Below are 22828 nucleotides of genomic sequence, written 5' to 3'. Positions count from 1 at the left end.
ATGACTTTTGTAAACACCCTGAGGTAGAGGAAAGCCTAAAGAGGAGCACTTGATATTGAAAGTGTTCCTGGACTTATAACAAATCACAGAACCTCTTGTGAGAAGGATGTATCGTGATATGAACGTTTGCATCTTGTCGGTTGAGAGTTGTGAACCAGTCCCTCAGATCTAGAGAAAGTATGATAGCTGCAAGTATCACCATCCTGAACTTTTGTACATTGATTAAGGTATTGACCATCCTGAGATCTAGGACTGGTCTCTATCTACCTTTCTTTTTGGGGGAAATGAGGAAGTATGTGAAATAAAATTCCTTTCTTTTGTACTATGAGGGAACCAGTTCCACAGCTCCTATTGAAGAAGGGACAGAACCTCTTGTTCCAGGAGAGGCTCATGAGATGGGTTCCCTGAAAAGGGATGAGGAAAATGGTTGGGAGGAGGGTGTAGATTGGAAATGGAAGTAGTTTCCTGATATTACAGCCTCCAGAACCCATCTGTCAGAAGTAATCTACCCCTGTGATTTGTGGAAATGGCAGAGAATCTCCAAAAGGTGGGAGGGTGTGGGTAGCATGGTGCAGCAGCAGATCTGGAACATGGGAATGTTCATGATCTTCGATCAAGGTGTCAGAATGAATGTCTGGCTGATGAGGACAGTTGAGTTGTCACAGATGGAGAAGTCAAGGATTTTCTTTTCTGAAACCTAGGTTTATTTTTAGGGGTTCTGACAAATATGTAGGAAGAAAATTGAGATGGACTAGATCACTGAGCTGTCTTTTTCTTCCTCTTCAAATGATTCCTCTTGTGGTGGAGATTGGTATGGAGGGACGGAGGGAACAGGAGAGCACTCCATCCAAGACCTAGGTGCCTTGGAGAACCACTGGCAGTAGGCTGCCCAAGCATTCCAATGTGCCCATTGAATAGAGCCATAAGGACGCAAAAGAGGCATCCAACTGCAGTCATACCACAGAGGATGTGGAACAATTTGAGGCTGTTTCTTGAAGTGTCCCTCAAGGAGACAAGTTCAGGAGAGTCAAGCCTGGGTTGATAATCAAAGAAGCCTTGGATGGAAATTTGGGAATTAGCAGAGCTGCCATCTGCATAGACAAAAAGGGGAGGCACAGACAATGGTTGGGTTTTGGGTTATCTGTCCCTCCCATGTGTACCAGGGAACGGTTCAGTACCAATGATTGCTGAGGTATTGGAGATAACACAGGCTGCAGTACTCAATAAGGGGGAATTCAAGTTCACTGAAGACAAATACATCTCTGGAGAACCTAAACTACTGCAGTGCCAGTTGTATTTGTGCAGAAACCCGGTAAGTCTGAACCGTAGGACCCTGCAGTACTGAGGAGGGGGCAGATTGCATCAGCACCAGTTGAATGACTGGTCTGGGTACCGAAGAAGCAGTTGAGCACCATCTTCCTTGGTGCAGAATTGTTAGAGTCTCCAGCACCTCAATCATGCTTTGATGGTACTGAAATGTGCTTTGGTGCTGAGTGATCGGTATCGTCACGATACCCAACACTCAGCACCAAAGCACATTTCAGGTGTACTTAAGGGTTTCAGTGTATAGTGGCGATTGGTACTGAGGCCACCTAGAGTCTAGGTGGTACCCTTCATGGGGTACCAGACCTCCAGCAAGGCAGGTCTTTTTGGAACTCCTTTTGGCCGAAGACTTTGCACCATCACCTGCCCATCTCGCTCTCAAAAGTAATCAAGCTGTTGAGGTTCATGGGGCACTGTGGTCACTCGAAGACCACTATACTAGTGGAGAGGGCATTGTCTCTGGATTAGGATCTGATGTGGGATGGAGGAAGCATTCCATCATGTGGAGACAAAGCTTTATTTTCCTATATTGCACAGAATGACTCTTGAATCCAAAGCAGATTTTACACTTCTGTGACATGTGAGTATCCTCTAAACAGTGAATACAGTGTGAGTGGCTGTCACTCACTGAGAAGGACTCTGAGGAAGTGAGGCAACGTTTGAATCCTGGGGCCAGGGCTGGCCGTAGGGGTGGGCAGACTGTGCATGCCCTGCTGAGGGGCACCTCCAGATCAGCGGTGTCCTGTCCCTCCTCCCCATGCTGCTCTTCAGCTGTCTGCAGCTGTTTCTGCTCCTGTCCGGGAGCGACAGAAGCTCCCTAAAAGTGTGCATGTGGGGGGCTACCAGTGCCAAAACAGTGCCCCTGCTCCCCCATGCTACTCCTTCCCCTGAAGCACAGCCCCCGCCACCCCTTCCCCACAAGCCCCTGCCCACACACTGCCCCTTCACCCCGAGGCCCTGTCCTCACTCACTCCTCTCTGCCCCCTCCCCACCCATTGCTCACCCTTACAGCTGGTAAAAGTGGGAGGGCATAACCCTCCCACTTTTAAAACTGATGGGACCATAGTCCCCTGGTCCCCCTGTTCCTACCCCCTCACCCACGCTTGGAGCTGCCCCAGGCCAAGCTGTTCCCAGGAGCCTCCTGTCTGCTGTTCCTGGGGGGGATGGTGTTGATGTCAGAGTGTCCCCATCCCCCTGCCCGTGTACCCAGTCTCCACTGAGCTGGGGTGAGGGGACAGGAGTTTGTGCTGCTTCCTCTGGGTCATGAATGGATGCTGCTGGCCTCTGCTGCGGGACTGAACAAACCTTCAGATTAGTGAGTGCTTAAAGTGACAGTGTGCTGTCTCTCACACTCCCCAACACACACACTGTCTCACACACTCCGAAGACACACACTGTCTCTCTCACACACACATATAACATTCACACTCTGTCTCCCACACTCTCCCAACACATACTCTGTCTGTCTCTAATACACACACACACAAAATCTCTCAAACTCCCCCAATCCACAAACCCCGTCTCTTTCACACACCCACTCTCTCACCCTCTCAACACATTCTATTTCTCTCACACTCACTGTCTCACACACTCCTCCAACACACACTCTGTCTCTCTCTCACACCCCCACAAATACACCCACACTCTGCCTCTCTCTCTTTCTCACACACACACGCTCTATCTCTCACACTACCCCAACACACACTCTGTCTCTCTCTGGTGTGTGCACATGTGCGCGCGCGCACACACACACACACCCCAACACACATTTGTATTATTGTTGTTGTTGTTACTTCTTAGTATTTCCAGTTGAAATGCACATATATTCTCTGTAATTTTATTCTTTCAAAGTTTGTTAAGGATTACAATGCTGTTATTTTAGGTTTTTGACTAGTCTGTGCATTTCATAATTTTATTTCTCTCTTATGCTTAAATTTAATTCTTTGAGTAGTGAGTTCTAAAATGCCTAACCTGTGTTGGCTGGAGTAATTATCATTATTACTTTTATTATCATATTGTGCTTTGTCATTCATTATTGAAAGTGGTACAATCAAATAATAGTATCCTACTAGAATGTAAATTTAGCTTGTACTCACCTTAGTAGTCCCAGTTTAAAAAAATTAGCTAAACACATAACTTCAGACATTGTGTAGATGAAGGTAGCTTATTTTCAAATTGTATTTTTAGTTATATCTGTAAAATAACTTAAAATTCATATGAAAATAAATGCAGTTCCAAGTATGATACTAATAGCAATGATGGAGTCAAATGTTAGTGAGTCACATACATGGTTGTGATTGGTAAACATAAATGCCAAAATAATTACAAAAATAAATTCCCTTTCTTAACAAAAGAGAAAAAACCCTTAATCACATATGTTAAAAATAAGTAAATATGTTTTTAGTGGAGTGAAAAACAATTGACTAAAATAGAGGAGATAATGGCAGTAACAGAGTGTGTCTCTTAGAGAAAGTAAGCAGATTTTAAGATTTTATTTATTTTTATTTATCTCTACTAAAGATAGTGTGCAATGTATCAAATTTGTATTTCTAATATCTGTGTTAAAGCTTCATTACTGACACCTCAAGGTTTGGGATTGGGAATATTTTGCTGTATTATCTCCTGATTGTTCTAAATTTATATATAAACTTAAAATGTGGCTTTAATTGGAGTTTGTATATATTTTTTCTTTCTTTATATAGGAATTAGATAGTGTCCCTGCCAGCTAATTCCTAAGTTATTATCTGCAAAAAAACCCTAGAGTTTTCAGGTGCCTAAGTAGCTCCTGGAATTACACTTAAAGTTGCTCCCCATCGCTCAAAATCTGAAATGGCGCCCCTTGTGAGCCAGAAGTGGCCAGAGGGCTGGGGGAGGGCCATGGGCTCTGGCAAGATGCAACCCCTGTGTGACAGCACAAAGCCCACCTTGAGCCAGACGCTGAGCACCAGGCACCACAAACCACAGCAGCAGCGCAGAAGTAAGAGTGCCCATACACCACATACCATGCCATCCTTACTTCTGCACTGCTGCTGGCAGTGGTGTTGCCTTCAGAGCTGGGTGCCTGCCCAGCAACCACTGCTCTACAGCTGCTCCGCCAGTGCTTAATTTGTGCCGAGGCTGAGCTCTGGCACCTCTTTCAACATAAATTAAGCACTGGAGGGGAGGCAGCGGGGCCTAGAGGTGGTGCGGGGTGGGGGTGGTGAAGAGCCTAGAGAGCCTATGGGGACCAGGGGTGATGGGGGGGCACCAAAATACAAGTTCACCCAGAGTACCATTTTCCCTAAGGCCGGCCCTGCCTGGGGCTTTAGGCATACCCCAAGGAGAAAAGAAAGCCCCTTCAGAGAAGGAATGTTCTTCTCTCAGTGGAGGGAAGGCTAAAAGCCTCAGTTTATCAACCCCCCCCCCACTAAACTATAAAAGCAAAACTAGCAGAGAAAGCAAACTAAACTAAACTACAAGGAACAAGCAAGGTAAGTAGCTGTGCAAACTCTACTGTCTCAGGCCAAGGCCGTTGATAAGAAACTGTGAGTGGTCTGTCTGTCATGGCCCTTTATACCATTGGTGTGGGGTACAAGAGTAGCTAGGGTGTATGCAGAGACCAAATGTGCATGGCTGCTGAAAATCTCCAATCGAAAGCGCATGGGGGCATCCACACTTTAAGTGGATTACCCATAGGGACATTACTCGAAGAAGGAAGTTTTAACTCAACCCATAACAAGGTTTAACCCAGCTCACAACAGTGTTATATCCTGGAAATGAAAGGCTCCATTCTGAAAAGCAAGTCTGAAAAATGGCATTGTGATATTTCAGATTTATTGATTCTTGGTGACTTCCAGATAAAATCTGCTCACATTACAAGTAAAATGATAGGGGGGATTTCTAACTGGCAGCCCTGTGGACTTAACCTGGGTTCTGAAAGGCAAGCTGGGTTCTTTTCTTGTCCTGTATCATCAACAGTATAGATTTTGCAAGCCCAATAATGTCCTTGACTACAATTATTCAATGCCATTGTCTTTACTGGATTTGCATGGTCCCATAATTGGAACTGAGTAAACTTTTCTGTAATTGGAATGGACTAAATCTCTCTTGATTCACAAGAAGGACTAGAATCCAGCTCACGTTCTCAGCTGTGTTTATCCCTGCAGGGATAACAAGATTAATAAAATCTTATTTTTGTCATTGAAGAAAACAAATTTGGTTCCGAATACCCATAGGAAAGATTCAAAGTAAGACAGTGCCATTTTTACACAGTCACTTTTCAGAACAGAAGAGAAGGTTACTCACCTTGTGCAGTAACTGAGGTTCTTCAAGATGTGTGTCCCTGTGGGTGCTCCGCTTTAGGTGTTCGTGCACCCCTGTGCTCGTAGTCAGAGACTTTTAGCAGCAGTGCCCGGTTGGGTCGCACATGCGTGGTCCCTGCCTCGCACTGCTGCAGGCAGTTAACCGATGCTGTGCGACCAACCCCCACTCAGTTCCTCCTCTACTGCAGAAACTAATTAGGAAACTCCGAAGTAGACGGGAGGAGGGAGGGTAGTGGAGCACCCACAGAGACATACATCTCGAAGAACCACAGTTACTGCACAAGTAACCTTCTCTTCTTCTTCGAGTGCTGTCCCTGTGGGTGCTCCACTTTAGGTGACTTCAGAGCAGTGCCCTCCAATGGAAGGAGGTGCTTCGGAGTTGAAGTCGTGACCTCCGATAGTAGAGAGCATCCGAAGGAGGTATCAGCTGTTGCCTGTTGCTCTAAGGCATAGTGCTGTCTAAAGGTATGGGCTGAGGCCCAGGCAGCAACTCTACAAATGTCTGTGACAGGTACATTGTGCAGGGAAGCCGTGGAGGCTGATAAAGCTCTAGTGGGATGTGAGCGAATCTCCATGAGGGATTGGCAGTCGCACTGATGATAGCAGAGTTTTGTGCGATTATGGATCTATGTGGAAAGTCTTTATTTAGAGATGGTGCTCCTTTTGGAGCATTCAGTGATGGATAGAAACAGTCTGGACGATTTATGGGATGGGTTAGTCCTGTCTATGTAAGAAGCAATGCTCTCCGAACATCAAGATTATGAAGTGTGTAATGTGTTCTATCTGTGTGGGGTTTAGGGGTGGGTCTGAGGGAGGCTTTATCCTCAAAGAAGACCATGTATGGGGGTTCCGCCATGAAAGCTCACAGTGCTCCCTCTTGTCCGACAGATGTCATTGCCAGAAGAAATGCTACTTTCATAGAATGGTGTAGTAGTGATTATGTCTTCCTGGGTTCAACCGCGGAAGAGGTGATGATCCGAAGGACCACGTTCAGGTCCCATGGTGTAGTAGGCTCACATAGTTCAGGGTATGCATTATTGAGTCCTCTGAGGAAACACTGGGTCAGTAGATGGATAAAGACGGGATGGCAATCCACCTGGGGTGGAATGTTGTGATGGTAGGTAGATGGACTTTTATTGAGCTCATGTATAGGTCTGACCATTTGAGTTCTAATAGGTAATGCAGTATAGAGGGTAATGTCCCTGGAATGGAAGTCATCCGTTTTAGTTGGCACCAAGTCTTAACTTGTCTCCCCTTCAGGGTGTATGGGCGACAGTTCATTTCTGTTCAACTGTGTAACTATAGTTTATATCTCATCTGAACAGGTCTGCTCAGGTTCCGTGAGCCATGGAGGAGCCATGCTCTGAGATTGAGTTTCTGTGGATCCAGGACACGGCCTGAGTCCTGGGACAGTGGGTGAGACAGAAGTGGGAGTGAGATTCATGGATTCAAATAGCCTTGTCCTTGATGAGTGGCAGGAATTGGGAGCAAGCGTTGCGGACAGCTTGAAGTTCCAATAGATTTATATGTTGAAGGGATTCTGCAAGGGATCAGCGGCCCTATATAGAATGTGGGTGCAGGTGTGCTCCGCATCCCAGGAGTGAGACATTTGTGGTCTGAATGAAGGGTGCTCCCATGCATACATTGGTCGGTTTTGCCCACCAGAGAAGGGAGTCCTTTATTTTGCCCAGTATCGTGGGGTGCATGTTTATGCCATGCCTGTGTGGAACAAAGTTGATACATAGCCTTCCTTGTAGGCAACGGATGTTTAATCTGATGTGTCTGACAGCAAATGTTGTGGCTGCCATGTAGTCAAGGGGTTGGGGGCAAGTCCTGGCAGATACCTGTGGGCTATTTCATGCAGAGGGTATGAGGCTGGTGAGAGTGAGAGAACGGTGTCTCAGTAGTGAGGTTATAGCCTTGATAGAGTTGAGGTGGGCCCCAATGAAGGCCAGCTCTTGCACTGTTGTTAGAGTGGGCTGGTTGGTATTTATTAGGAAGCCCAGATTCATGAAGAGGGTTACCACCTCTTCAGTGGCTTGCAATGCTGTCTACTGGGTTGACACTTTTAGCAGGCAGTCGCTTATAGTGTATAGTGGGACCATCTGGAATCACTGTGTTTCTGACAAGCTTGTTGAATTATTGGAGGTCAAGCATTGGTGTCCATCCACCGGAGTTCTTGTTAGGGGAAGTTGATGGTTGGGATGCAGCAACTTGAGAAGTAGATTGTTGCCCCCTCAGGGACTGTGTCTGCGACCCTGTGAGTCAAATCACCCTGTTGTTGTTTGAATACATTGGCCAGTGGTATCACTGGGGTGTAAAGTAATTCCTCTGTTTCCTCTTCAGTTTGGGGTTCTAGGTTCCCAAGAATCAGAGAGTCACTCGTGAGTCCGTGAGTGAGTGGAGTGAGTCTTCTGTCTTTCTGGTAAATAATTGGGGCTGGCAAGTCTTCCACCGTGGATTGCACCTCTGCGGGGAAGCCAAAAAGATAGAGCCATGAGGCCCTTCTCATTACAACCACCATCAACAACGATGTTGCAGCCCTGTCCTCAGAATCAAGTGCTGCGAATTGTTCTCCCTTGTCCTTGGCAATAAAGTTAATCAATTTGGACATTTTTGTGTAGTTTGTATAGTTGTATTTTGTTAGTCATGTTGCATAGTTGGCTATGCGGAGATGAGGGATAGCCGAGAAGTAAGCCTTATTGCCAAAACTGATCAAGTCTTTTCCAATCCTTATCATGAGTTGTGTTTCAGGGCTGTTGTTGCATGCCATGTCGCTGGACTGCGTCTATCACTAAGAAATTAGGCGCTGAATCCATGCCCTTTGTTGGTACACACCTCCTGTCAGACCTCCCACCAGCTGGAGGGGCAGCCATAGGGGTCCACAGAATGACCCATCAGTGCCTCATTCATGTGAAGGGCAATTTTTTTTTTTAACAAAGCAGCTGTATGCAAAAAGTCCACTAGCCCATGCTGTATCACCGGGATCTCCTCAAGAGAGATGTTCAGAGAGGGCCACACCCTCTCAAATAAGCCATGGAACAGTTTGAAATCATCCCCACTATTAGGGGGAGGAGGCATAAAGGTGTCCTCTGCGGACAATGATGGCAAGTGATGTCCCCTGCAGGGGTGGAGGTTCTTCCTCCTCTTCCCCTGGTACCACTGAGGGTGCTGGTTCAGAAGCTGTGGGGAATCACTGTGTGCTGGGTCTGGCCGTGGTGGGCAGTCCCCCCTTGTGTGGGGCATATGACCCATGGAGTCCAGTATGCCCATTGGGATGGGAGCGGCATAGGGGGTCCCCATACCACTGTAAGTACCCAGGGACAGCATAATATGCCCCAGGCGAGACTCCTGGGTTTACTGACTCCTGATGGATAGGAGCCGATGGGGGAATAGCTCCCTATTCTTCCTCATCTTCCTCCTTCAAATAAGGAGTGAGACAGTGAGTGATGTCGGGGACGCAAGGAGACTTGGTGCCGAGGGTATCATTCTCGTATTGGTACCGCAGATAGGAGGATCAGGGGCAGAGATGAATACCAGAACCCTCTGTCTGAGGAACTGCTGCTGTGATGGTTTGATTGGCCCCTGGGGCTGCCTCCTTGTCAGTGCCAGGGCTGCAGAGAAGGCAGCGATGCTGGCTGCGCCTCTGTGCGTATTAGGTGCACTTTTGAAGAAGCTGCCTTTTGTAGTGGCACCGCACCACCATTTGTAGATCGCAATGCGGAGGCACAGGGCTTTGGTTTCACCTTAGCGCCTGTGTCGGAGCCGGCTCTTGTAGAGTCTCTGGTTCTAGTGGTGCCGGGAATTTCCGCTACTTCGGCTCCCGGTGCTGACAGCACAGCCGGTGCCAGTATTGGATGCCTGCCCGTGGAATGAACGTACATCGCAGTGCAGAGGCACAGGGTCTTGATTTCCCCTTAGTGCCTGCATCGGAGCCTGCTCCTGTAGAGTCTCTGTCTCTAGCAGTGCTGGCGGTGCCGGGATTTTCCATTACTTCAGCTCCCGGTACTGACAGCACAAACACCTAAAGTGGAGCACCCACAGGGACAGCACTCGAAGCAGAACCATAGTTTAAAGCCTAAGAAAAGGCTGGAGGTGGCATCTTGTGTGGTGTCCATCCACTAAATGCATGGAAAGAAAAATTTATGCTTGGACATGGATGCTATATTAGAAAGAAAGAAATTATAATTCTACCTAGTTTAGGACCTCAAATTAAACTATGAGAATAAGGATATTCTAGCCCACATAATTAGCTGAACAGCCTCCCATATGTCACACTATTGAGCTATTGGTGACTCATAATAGCTATGGTGCATAACAATGACTGCCTCATTTTAGAATATTTTGACAGTTGTACTTTACAGTATGTTGAACATTATGCCTAATATTTTGAAATGAAATTTTTAAAAGAAAAGAGTCTGAGAGGCCCACCACCCCTTTTAATTCATACTGGTGTTACTACTTCACCATACAAAACTTCACTCAGGTGCTCCAGGAAACTACTGTTTGAGGTGGCAGAAGTACTGGTGTCAGAGAGGAATGTGCTACTTAACTTTTTATGGGCACTCACAGGAAAACTGGAGGGAAGGATTCTCTGTCCCAACAGGTAGAAAAGTACGACTCAGGAGCTGCATCATAGTCTAGAGACTTTTTTATTTTAATGACAATGTCCTTCCAGCCTAGGCTTTGGAGGTAAGGAGCATGGTTCCTGCAGTTTTTCTGCTGAATGGAGTGAACTATTTTGAGTAGGAGGTAGGAGAGGAGAGACTGAGTTGTATTAACAAGAACTGCTTTTAGCTACTTTTTAAATTAAAAAAATGTAAACACAAATACATTTCATTGGGATAAGATGTACAGCCAAGTCACTGAGTTACTCCTACCGCTGGAGTAACACAGTAGACTGGTCTCATACAGAATATACTGTAATTAGCCAGGAAGCCTTTTCATTTGTTTCAGCAATGGTGAACTGGTTTCCTTATCCCCTTCCACAATTACATAGTATAGGATGAAGGACCTGGCTAAAACAGAAAGTGCCAGATCTCCAGGTGCTGCATTCAGTGCATCAGGGCAAGCTGGGGCATAGGTATACTAAGTTCTTGGGAGGTAGAGAGGACTGAGGATCTGGGTGACAAAATTTTCAGAAAAAGCCAGTGATTTCTCTACAAATGGACTGGCCAAATAGCCAAATGTTTGACAGTTTCATTCTGGATGCTTTCCTCTGTGAAATATAGGCACAAGGGGCCTCTAATACACACAAAACATTAAAAAGTGAAATAAAAATGACAGAATTTCATCAAGTTAGCACTGGAGCTAATTTTGTGAAAGGGAAAAGCAATTTTAAAACCTGTGTACCACAGAAAATATCACACATGATCTTATTTAATGGGAAAGGCAAAGTGTGGCCATTGTTTGAAACTACACTTACAGAGAAATCTTATTTATTGGATTTGGTCTTGCTGGCTTCAGATTTCTTTTGCTCTGGCTTCTTCTTACTAGAGAAATGGAATAGAAAGTGCCATATGTCATTTTCACCTATCAATTATTAACTCAACAGCCACAGCGTTTATCTTTATATTGCATTGCTTTACACTCTGATATCAAAATTACAAGGAAATGTTATTCTCATACTTAGAATGTCATGTGTTGAACTTTATTTCTTAGTTTCACTGTTACAGTAGAAGATAAAAGAGAAGTTTAAGTAACTGTCAGCAAGTTTAGGTACCACATGTAGTTTTCCCTGTGCCTAATGGACTCCAAAGTCTTGCCTCTCATAGAATGGGATGCTTTTGTTTTTTTGTTAAAAGAATAAAAAAATTTCTTGGTAGGAAAGTAATATGTTTCTCTCTGTGTGTGTGTAAACGTAGTGACTGCACAAGTCAAGGGAGTTCTCTCTGCTCTATCTGAGCATCTAAGAGGCACCCAACAAAAAGTGCCATCAAAGAAGACAAGCAATTACTGCCCCCAGAAACCTGAAGTCATCTCCTGAAGGGTGCACAAGCAACCTGTAATTTGGATTCAGGTGGAGATGGAAAAGTTATTACAGCCTCAACTAAGAGGTAAATCTGGGGAAAAATGAAATTGGTGAGGGTGGCTGCTGGTTGACATTTATGGGGTATATACACATTACATCCCCAAACCCCTTGTACTACCCATGGAGCCCGTCCATTTCCAGAAGCAGTAGCTACTTCCCTCTCAATCCCCTACATAACATTTTAAAAACTTGGTTACAGCCTCAGTTCTTTCTTGCCTCTCAAAACACATAAATGCTGTTGAGGACCAACCCATTCTGTTATCCGGATCTGTTTTACCCCATTTCCCCTCCAGTGGTAATTCCAGCTAATTCTCAAAGCCCCCACTTTCCCAATGTCCTCCAACTTATTAGATTTGCTCCCCAACATATCACACAGCCTAACAAATTCTTCCCAGTTACCTCCTACAACAAGCCACAGCTGGATAGATACTAGAGGACTGCAAAAAGGGCAAATATAGTACCCATCTATAAAAAGGAGAATTACAGACCAATTAGCTTAACTTCGGTACCCAGAAAGATAATGGAGTAAATAATCAACCAATTTTTAAGCACCCAGAAGAAAATAAAGTAATAAGCAACAGTCAACATGGATTTGTCAAGAACAAATCATATTAAACCAACCTAATATCCTTCTGTGATAGGGTAACAAGCCTTGCGGATGAGGGAGAAGCAGTAGATGTGGTATATCTTGACTTTAGTAAGGCTATTGATACTGTCTCATGTGACTTGCTCATCAACAAACTAGATAAATGTAGCCTAGACAAACCTGCTATAAAGGTGGGTGCATAACTGGCTGGAAAACTGTACTCAGAGAATGGCTGTCAATGGTTCACAATTGAGCTGGAAGGGCATATCAAGTTGGGGCCCATGGGGATCCTGGGTCTGGTTCCATTCAACATTTTCATAAATAAGGCTAAGCTTATGTCATGGAGGTCATGGAAGACACAGATTCCATGACTTCCAGAGACATCCGTGACATTTTCCATTTCAGTTCCGGGTTGGTGGAGCTGGAGCTGTCAGCTGGTAGGGGCCCTGGAGCTCTGAACCACCGCGGGCAGCAGAGGGCCCCTATAGCTTCCAGCCGCTATAGATGGCAGGGAGACCTGGAGCTCTGAGCCACCACGGGCGGCAGGGGCCCCCGCAGCTTTCATTTGCCATGGTTAGCAGGGGGACCCTGGAGGGAGCTGTCATACACAGTGGTGGCAGGTGCTGGACCCCCACTTTATCTCCCGCAGCAGGGCTTAGGCTCTCTTTCCCCCCCCCCCGTCCCCAGTCAGCCCCATTTTGTCACAGTTATTTTTAGTAAAAGTCAGGGATAGGTCATGGACTCCTGTGAATTTTTGTTTATTGCCTACGACCTGCTCCTGACTTTTACTAAAAATTACTGTGACAAAAATCTTAATCTTATTGATAAATGATTTAGCTAATGGCATAGAGAGTACACTTATAAAGTTTGTGAACGATACCAAGCTGGGGGGTTGCAAGGGCTTTGGAGGACAGGATTAGAATTCAAAATGATCTTGACAAACTGGAGAAATGGTCTGAATTAAATAGCATGAAATTCAATAAGAACAAATGCAAAGTACTACACTTAGAAAGGAATAATTAATTGCACAAATACAAAATGGGAAATTACTAGGAAGGAGTACTGCAGAAAAGTATCTGGGGATTATAGTATATCACAGTGGTCTTCAACCTGTGGTCCGCAGACCCCTGGGAGACCGCAGACTACATCTAAGATTTCCAAAGTGGTCTGCACCTCCATTTGAAACTTTTTAGGGGTTCTCAAATGAAAAAAAGGTTGAAAACCACTGGTGTATCACAAACTAAATATGACTCAAAAATGTAATACTATTGCAAAAACCATGAACATCATTCTGGGATATATTAGCAGCAGTGTTGTAACACAGGAGAAGTAATTCTTCTGCTCTACTCAGCACCGATAAGGCCTCAAACTTGAGTATTGTGTCCAGTTCTGGGCACTACACTTCCGGAAAGATGTGGAAAATTGGAGAAAGTCCAGAGGAAAGCAACAAAAATTATTAAAGGTCTAGAAAACATGATCCATGAGGAATGATTGAAAAAACTGGGTTTGTTTCATCAGGAGAAGAGACGACTGAGGGCGGACATGATAACAATTCTCAAGTACATAAAAGGTTGTTATAAAGAAGAGGATGATACATTGTTCTCCTTAACCACTAAGGACAGGACAAGAAGTAATGGGCTTAAATTGCAGCAAGGGAGATTTTTGGTTAGACATTAGGAAAACATTCCTAACTGTAAGGGTAGTTAAGCACTGGAACAAATTACCAGGAAGGCTGTGGAATCTCCATCATTGGAGGTTTTTACGAACAGGTTAGACAAACACCTGTCAGGGACATTTCTATGATTCTATGTTAATCTAGGAATGCCCATATGGTTAGTATGCTAGGACAAAACATGTATAGTTGGGATTATGTTTTCCAGTATGCATTACTTTGCATTTCTCAAGTTGAATTTCGTCTACCATTTTGTTGCCCCAACACTCAGTTTTGTGAGATCATTTTGTAACTCTTCAGTCAGCTCTGGACTTAACTATCTTGATTAATTTTGTATTGTCTGCAACTTTTGCCACACCTATTTACCTCTTTTTCCAGATCAGCACAGGTCCAAGTACAGATCTTTGGAGACCCTGCTATTTATCTCTGTCCACTGTGAAAACTGACCATTTATTCCTTCCTTTTATCTATTAACCAGTTAGTGATCCATGAGAGAACCTTTCCTCTTATCCCAGGGCTACTTACTCCACTTAAGAGACTTTAGTGAGGGACCTTGTAAAAGGCTTTCTGAAAGTCCAAGTACATTATAGCCACTCTTGTCCATATTTGTTGCCATCCTCAAAGAATTCTAATAGAATGGTGAGACAGGATTTCCTTTTACAAAAGCCATGCTGACTCTTCTCCAACATACAGGGAGTTCTCGGACTTACGACACAATTTGTTCCTCAGAATTGCATCGTAAGTCAAAACGTTGTAAGTCAAAACCGCTTTTCCCATAGGAATCAATGGTATGAAGGGGAGATTGGTTCCTGAACCAAGGCTTGATACACTATTTTCACTACAGTAACCCAGATTTTTGTACTAAATGAATTATAGATGACTAATGTTGCAACATCAATGTATTTACTGTACACTGTATTTTGTAAACAGCATTCAAATAAACATATAAACTCACATATACTGCCCAGAATGCTGGCAACACAGGCTCAGAAAGCCAGGGAGAACGGCACATATGCTGAGCCTTAGCCAATCACTGTTCAAGCTTTCTGATTGGCTCCCAGCCCTGGGCTTAGCCAATCAAAAACAAGCGGCAACCCCACCCAGCAACAAGCTACCCTGCTGCCTTGAAGCCAATCATAAGTGACCCCTTCCAGCTCCATACCAGTATAATGCAACCAGGAAGTGACTTCAAGCGAACTTTATGTAAATAGAGTGTCATAAGGGCAAAACAAGCATCATAGGGGTGAAACGGGCAGTCAATTGAAAAGCGCTGTAAGTGGCATCCGACGTAAATCGGGCGTCATAAGTCCAAGGTCTACCTGTATTGTGTTCATTTATGTGTCTGATAATTCTGTTCTTTACTACAGTTTCAATTAATTTGCCTGGTACTGAAGTTAGACTTGTGAGCCTGTAATTGCCAGGATCACCTCTGGAGCCCTTTTTTTAAAATCAGCATTACATTAACTATCACCCAGTCATCTGGTACAGAGGCTGATTTAAATGATAGGTTAGTAGTTCTGCAATTTCATACTTGAGTTCCTCCAGAACTCGTGGGTGAATACATCTGGTCCTCGGGACTTATTACTCTTTATCAATTTGTTCCAAAACCTCCTCTACTGACACCTCTATCTGGGACAGTTCCTCAGATTTGTCACCTAAAAAAAAAAAAAAAAAAGGCTAATGTGTGGGAATTTCCCCCCACATCCTCTTCAGTTAAGACTGTGACAAGAATTCATTTGACATCTCTGCAACGGCCCTATCTTCTTTCAGTGTTCTTTTAGCACCTTGTTAGTTTTTGTCTTTTGCTAGTTGCTCTTCAATTCTTTTTTTTGCCTGCCTAATTATACTTTTACACTTGACTTGCCAGAGTTTATGCTCCTTTCTATTTTCCTCAGTAGGATTTGACTTCTGATTTCTAAAGGATCTCTTTTTGTCTCTAACTTCTGCTTTTACGCTGTTGTTTAGCCATGGTGGCATTTTTCTGGCCCTCTTACTGTTTTTTTAATTATTATTTCTGGTGTACATTTAGTACTATTATGGTGTTTTTAAAAAGTTTCCATGCAGCTTGCAAGCATTTAACTTTTGTGACTGTTCCTTTTAATTTCCATTTAACTAGCTTTCTCATTTTTGTGCAGTTCCCCTTTTTGAAGTTAAAAAGATACTGTGGTGAGTTTCTTCGGTATTTTCTCCCCTACAAGAAAGTTAAATTTAATTACATTATGGTTGCTATTACTGAGTGGTTCAGCAAAATTCACCTCTTGGACCAGATCCTGTGCACCACTAGAACTAAATCAAGAATTGCCTCTCCCCTTGTGGGCTTTAGGACTAGCTGCACCAAGAAGCAGCCATTGATGATGTCTAAAAATTTTACCTCTGTATTCCATCCTAGGGTGATACATACCCAGTCAACATGGGGCTAGTTGAAATCCCTCATTATTACTGATTTTTTTTTATTTTTATAGCCTCTCTGATCTCCCTGAGCATTTCACCATCACCATCACCACCCTGGTCAGGGTTTCAGTAGTATACTCTTATTATTCAAGCATGGAATTTCTGTTCATAGAGATTCTATAGTACTTTGATTAATTTAAGACTTATACTATATTTGACTATATGCTTTCTTTCACATATAGTGCCACTCCCCCACCAGCACGATCTTCTCTGTCATTCCTATATATTTTGTACCCAGGTATTACCAAGTCCTGTTATCATTGTTCCACCAAGTTTCTGTGATATGTATTATATCAATATCCTCATTTAATATTGGGCATTCAAATTCACCCATATTAGAATTTAGACTTCTTGCATTTGTATATAAGCACTTGTAAAATCTGTCAATATTTAGTTGTGGGCCTTTATTTGATGTAATTGAAATAGGACTCTTTTTCATGTGACTTTCTGTTCAGTTCCTGCATGTACTTTATCAGCTTCTATACTCTTCTCTTTACTAAGATATAGAGAATCCCCTTTAATAAATCTTCCCCTAAGGGATGTCTCGGTCCAAACCATGTGCTCCTCCGCACCTGTTGTTTTTTCCCCAGACCTTAGTTTAAAAACTCCTCTACAACCTTTTTAATTTTACATGCGCTCTGGTTCCCTTTTGGTTTAGGTGGAGCTCATCCTTCCTGTATAGGCTCCTCCTTTTCGAAAAGGTTCCCCAGTTCCTAATAAATCGAAATCCCTCCTCCAAACACCAATGTTTCACCCATGCATTGAGACCCTGCAGTTCTGCCTGTCTAACTGGCCCTGCATGTGGAACTGTAAGCATTTCAGAGAATGCTACCGTGGAGTTCCTGGACTTTAATCTCTTACCTAGCAGTCCGAATTTGGCCTCCAGGACCTCTGTCCTACCTATCCCTATGTTATTGATACCTACATGTGCCACGAACACTGGCTCCTCCCCAGCACTGCACAAAAGTCTATCTACATGTCTCATGAGGCCCGCAACCTTCGCACCCAGCAGGCAATTCACCAGACAGTTCTCCTGGTCACCATAAATCCAACTTTCTAGTAATCAAATCCCCCATTACTATTATCTGTCTCCATAGGCGCCGACTTCCCCTCTGCCCCATGGGTGCTCGACCTCCTCATACCCTGGCCCTGCTCCTGCCCCACCATTGCCCTCCCCAATTCCACCCCCTTCCCCCAAGTCCCCGCCCCTGCCCCGCCTCTTTACTGCCTCCTCTTCTGAGCACACTGCGTCCCCACTCCTCCCCCTCCCTCCCAGAAAGTCCTAAGCGCCGCCAACAGCTGTTAGGCGGCGGGTGGGAAGCGCTGGGAGGGGGAGAAGTGGGGACATGGCACGCTTGGGGGAGAAGGTGAGGTGGGGGCAGAGGGAGCTTGGTTGCCAGTGGGTGTGGAGCATCCGCTAACTTTTCCCTGTGGGTGCAGCAGCCCCGCAGCACCCACGGAGTCGATGCCTATGTCTGTCTCTTCCTAATAACTGGGGTACACTCCCCCAGAGGGGTATCCTCAGTGTGAGAGGATACCATGACACCATCATCTGGAAGGCTGGTCCCAACTATGGGATCATTTCTCTCTGCTGCAACTTGATGTTCTCCTTCCCCGAGACTTTCATCCTCCTCCACAGCACAGAGGTTATCAGGCTAGGAGTGGGACTGCTCTATTGTGTCCTGAAAAGTCTTATCTATGTACCTCTTTGTCTCCCTTAGCTCATCCAGTTCAGCCACTCTGATCTCAAGAGCCTGAACTCAGACCAGGGCAACACTACAGACCTCTATTGGTATAACATTGTTGCTCATGGCTGTGAAAAATCCATACCCCTGAGCAACATAGTTATACTGACCTAACCCCCTGTGTAAACAGTGCTTTGTTGATGGGAGAGTTTATCCCACTGACATAGCTACCGTCTCTTGGGAAGGTGGATTAACTATGACAACAGGAGAAGCTCTCCTGTCAGCATAATAGCATCTTCACTAAAGCGCTACAGTGGCACAGCTCTGGCTCAGCTGCACTGCTGTAGTGCTGTACATGAAGACAAGCCCACAGTCCCTGAGAGCTCTGAGTTGCTTGCAGCAAATGCACACATACACCACCTGCTCACAAGGCAGGTAATCTTACATGCTGCATTCCGTGCAATAAATTGGACAGCCTTCAGTCTGCTGCTGGACTTCTACCAGCACTATTTTTACTCCGGCATTTTTTTGTTTGTTCTTTGGGCTTTCTGTTTGTTTTTTCTAGGGGGAGGGCTTTATTTTCCTGTGTGTAGAGAATTTTTGTCAGGTGTATCTGGCTTTAAACTCCCTCACAAAACTCCCCTGTTTGCTATCTCCTCGGGTTGTTAAGGAGCTGGCTTTTTAAACCCCTGTTCTCCCTGATTTAGCCCCGCCCCCTTATCTAAGAATCCCAAAGGGATTAGGGATCAAAGGATACTAGACCCTCATTAGGAAGGTCTGCTAGGCTCTGCACAGAGCCCTCCAAACAGACTACACTATAAACTTCAATCAAGCAGTCACATGGCAAGCAAGCAAGCACACAACAAACAATGGAGTATGTCTTAAAAATGGAGAATGTCTTTCAATGGAGTATGTCTTAAAAATCCAAATGTACTTTCTAGCCTTTACTTAAAATTTGAATTTAAACCCAATCTTCTCTCCCCGTATCATATATTTAGCTAACTGGATATTTTTAGTATTCACATTCCTTGTTTATCAATTAGTTTATAAATAGTCTTGCAATTAGACAGGGTCAAAACTCAGCTTACATTTTTTTGTGAAAGGGGCTGGTGGTGTCTGTTCAGTCCCTAGTGGTCAGGTGTCCAGTAGGGCAGTGGGATGGCCATTCATTAATTTTGGCCCATCCATGATGTTTCCAGGCTCCCGCATAGCATGGCAGCCTGTCTTCCGTGCTGCCACTGGCTACGCAACTAGCAGCCATGCACTCCTACCCAGCCCTTCTGTAGTATAATAAAGTTACAGAAATACACTGTATTGTAGCTTATGCTGCCTTGAGAGGAATATGACACTCCTCTCCAACTTCACTCTCGTTCAGCTGGTCATTCTTCTCTTGATCTGCAGCTTACTACTTCTGAGGCCTGTAGCTTGCATCAGCTTGCAGACAGCCTCTGAGTCTAAAATATTTAAACAGCAGGAAAAAATATTGCTATTCTTCCCCTTAAGACAACCTTTCCTTACCAAATTTTGGTGGTTTTTCTGGAAATTCGCTCCCTCCTGCACAAGGAGCAGAAGGGAGAACATTGTCCTCTATCGCTTCTTATGCAATGCCAATAAAATGGGCCCAGTCTCCCCTTCAACCACATATTCAACTCAATGGGAGTTCTGTCCATATACCAAAGGGGAGAATTTGTTCTAACAGCCAGCTTGGTCTAGCGACTAGGCCAATGGGCTGAAGCAAGAGATCTGAATTCTATTTTTTCTCTCCAGTGCTTGGCAGGTTGGTTCTTGCTCACATGCTCAGGGTCTAACTGATTACCATATGTGGGATTGGGAAGGAATTTTCCTCCAGGTCAGTTTGGCAGTGACCTTGGGGATTTTTTGCCTTCCTCTGCAGCATGGGCGGCCGGGCTATCCCTCGCCCCCTCCCCTTGTGCCCGAGGCCCCTCCCCTCCCTTCTACTTCTCCCTCCCCTGCAGGAGCCCAAAGCACCCCCACTGCGGCCCTAGCGCCGGACAGCTGGGGGCGATAGGGGAGGCGAGGTCCCAGCCCCACTGCACCGCAGTCTCAGTGCCCACAGCCCTTGGGCAGTGCAGTCGCCACGTCCCCAGCCCTGGTGCTCAGGCAGCCAGGTAGTGCAGTCGCTGTGCCCCCAGTCCCGGTGCTTGGGTAGCCAGCCCCAGAGCGCTGGGCAGGCAGCACCAGATGCCCTGGTGGCCCTGAGTCCCTGCAGGAGGCATGCTGGCCTGGAGGCGGGGCCATGGTAGGCTATTTGGGGAGGCACAGCCTCCCCATGCTTACGATACCCACTGCCCATGCTCTGCAGCATGTTGAGGCAGGGTCACTTACTAAGATTATCTGGGTATTTCTCACTTAATCATTTCCCTGCCATTGTGGGGGCCACAAGCACTGGTGCACCTCAGTTCTTCCTATTCTCTGCCTGTGGCACACAATAGTCTAGTCTCCTGTGGGCTGTAATACTTTGGTCTCATTTTGGTTGATGAGTTTAGTGTGAGGGTGCTGGGTGGTGGTGGCCTGTAATGTACAGGAGGTCAGATTAGATGATCTGGTGTGATCCCTTCTGTCTTTAAACCCTATGAATCTATTCCAGGCTCTGTCATGTGACCATGGGCAAGTCATTTTCCCCTCTAGGAACTGAAAATAATGACATTAACCTTTCTTCATAAAGCACTTAAGATCTACGTATGAAACGCTCTACATGTATAAGCCAACCCCCTCTCCGCCCAAGTCTTGTGCACATACACATGCACACACACATGCACACAAAACAGAAGTAACTGTTTAATCAATTTGCACTTGCCCACAGAGGTATTTAACCATACTTCACATTCACAGACAAGGGATTATTTTTACCATGCAAGGGTGCCAGATGTTGATGCTTCTGTTGTCTGTGAATCTTCCTTCACAGATTTACAGGATGTCTTCTTTTTTGACCATTCTGAAGCTGCCCGTGTAATTCTTAGAATCCTCTCTGAAATCTCGCTGCCTAAGGAACATATAACCATGTGCAGGATTCAGCTCATTTTCATACTTCAGCATTGGTTTCACATTTGTGATATGCTAGTTGCAGTGTTTTCTGAATTTTCTCATATAATTCTGTATGTGTTCCACTGTTAAGATAAACTGTAACCTTTCTCTGATTACTTTCACAGAACACAATAGTTAAAGCTCCAATTGTATTTATATGAATATGTTTTCTAATCTAATCTAAATGTAAACCCAGTGACACCTATTGGCGATGATAGCACTGTTACAGCAATAGCTATGAAGGCAACTTTGCTTCCCACTCTATCGGCAAGGTCCTTCACATTTGCTTCAGAGATGAAATTATAATCTAAATAAATTGGCATGTTGATTCTCAATCTAATTCTTACATGCAGCTTGGGCTCCTGTTCAAAATCTCCTTGTGCAGCATTTTAGTCTAGATGTAATCTGTGGGTAAAATGGGGCCAGATCAAAAGTTTAGATCTCTGTGCAGAAAAGGGTCAGCTGCTGCCATAGAAGTATTTGCCCCCTTCTCTTGGACTCAACATCTGTACTGTTTCAGGAATCCATGAGGGCAGGGCTGGGAAGTGAGCAGGAGGAGTGGAACTAGGGTGTTGGATGCACATAAACACACACACCACACAGCTCAAGCCCAAACATCCATACCACAGTTAAACAGGCCCTTAGCCCAAGCCTCACGAGCCTGAGTCATCTGACATGGGTCAGCCTCAGGTATTTAATTGTAGTGTAGACATACCCTTAAAGGGTGGGGAGCGAGGGGCCAACTAGGGAGTCCCTTGCAGTGCAGCTCCACTAAGGCTGGAACAGAGATACAGGAACCCAGAGTTGATTCAGAGGCCCAGAGTTCCTCAAAGATGCCCCTGTGACCTGGAGGACCAGCACTGATCTTGGAGGTTCGTGGTATTTGTGTTTGTCCCACACTGGGGCAAACCCTATCTCTCAATGGAAGAATTCAGGAAAACTCTGGAAAGCAAAGTTCATGGAGTTTCCTGGACCTACATGGGCATTTCCTTGTAAGCAATGGTGGATTAACACATGGGACAATTTGGGAGCCCTAGGAGCACTGGAACCTGTGTAGAAAGGGAAGTGCCACCAGCACCGGAACTGTGGCCCAGCCCCTGATCCTCCTCTTCTCCCTGAGGCCCCGCTGTCTGGCCAGGATGGAAGCTGGAGCCTGGCCAAGGAAAGAGCTGCCCAGGGAGCCCAAGCCACTGTGCAGAGTCCTGAACCCTCCACCTGCCCTGGGAGGGGGGCCTGAGAGCAGCCTTCATCCCCTGTCTCTGCCCCCTGGCGTGTGCTCCCCACAGTGGCCCAGGCACTCTGGGTGGCTCTTAGGGGTCTTGGGGGGAAGAGGAGGAGCAGGGCCCACCTCAGACACCGCCCTGCACTGGGAAGAGGCTGGTGTTTCACGGTGGGGGAGCTGATCACCCCAGCATGCAGGGTCACGTGCTCCCCCCATATTTCTCAAGATGCCCAGCAACGAGGAGGCAGTGCTCCCCCTAGCAGCAGCATTTTCCCTGTGTCCCTGCAGCCTGGAGAAGGAAGAAGCAGCAGGGCAGCTGGCTGAGCTCTTCCCCTGTCAATGGGATTGGTTCGCCTTCCCTGATGCTCCACCCCCTGACTCACCTCAGTGGACGGCCTGCAAAGGAGGCAGCAGCAGGAGGGTGGGCATGGCATGGTTCTGGTGCCCCTGGGCCCCTGTGGTGTGGAGGGCCCAAAAGTTCTTTGTGCCCAGGGCCCCAATAAATCTTAATC

General features: G+C 45.6%; 1 protein-coding gene across 3 annotated transcripts in view; it reads right to left on the bottom strand.

Moving 5' to 3' along the window:
• Positions 1-22828, bottom strand: part of LOC141980730 (uncharacterized) — a 122198-nt gene that overhangs the window by 37308 nt on the left and 62062 nt on the right. Inside the window, exons 10-12 of one of the 3 annotated variants that reach the window (XM_074942260.1) lie at positions 20921-21053; positions 15445-15568; positions 10138-11116 (exon numbers count right to left, since the gene is read on the bottom strand). In XM_074942260.1, coding sequence (XP_074798361.1) covers positions 15565-15568; positions 20921-21053 — 137 coding nt within the window. In that variant the 3' untranslated portion in view covers positions 10138-11116; positions 15445-15564. Of the gene's footprint in view, positions 1-10137; positions 11117-15444; positions 15569-20920; positions 21054-22828 lie in introns of those variants that run through there. The other 2 variants (XM_074942259.1, XM_074942261.1) reach the window with 2 other exon arrangements.

This window comes from Natator depressus, chromosome 1 (genome assembly GCF_965152275.1).
Source record: "Natator depressus isolate rNatDep1 chromosome 1, rNatDep2.hap1, whole genome shotgun sequence".
NCBI classification, from domain to species: domain Eukaryota; kingdom Metazoa; phylum Chordata; order Testudines; family Cheloniidae; genus Natator; species Natator depressus.
This window is presented reverse-complemented; position numbering and strand designations above follow the sequence as displayed.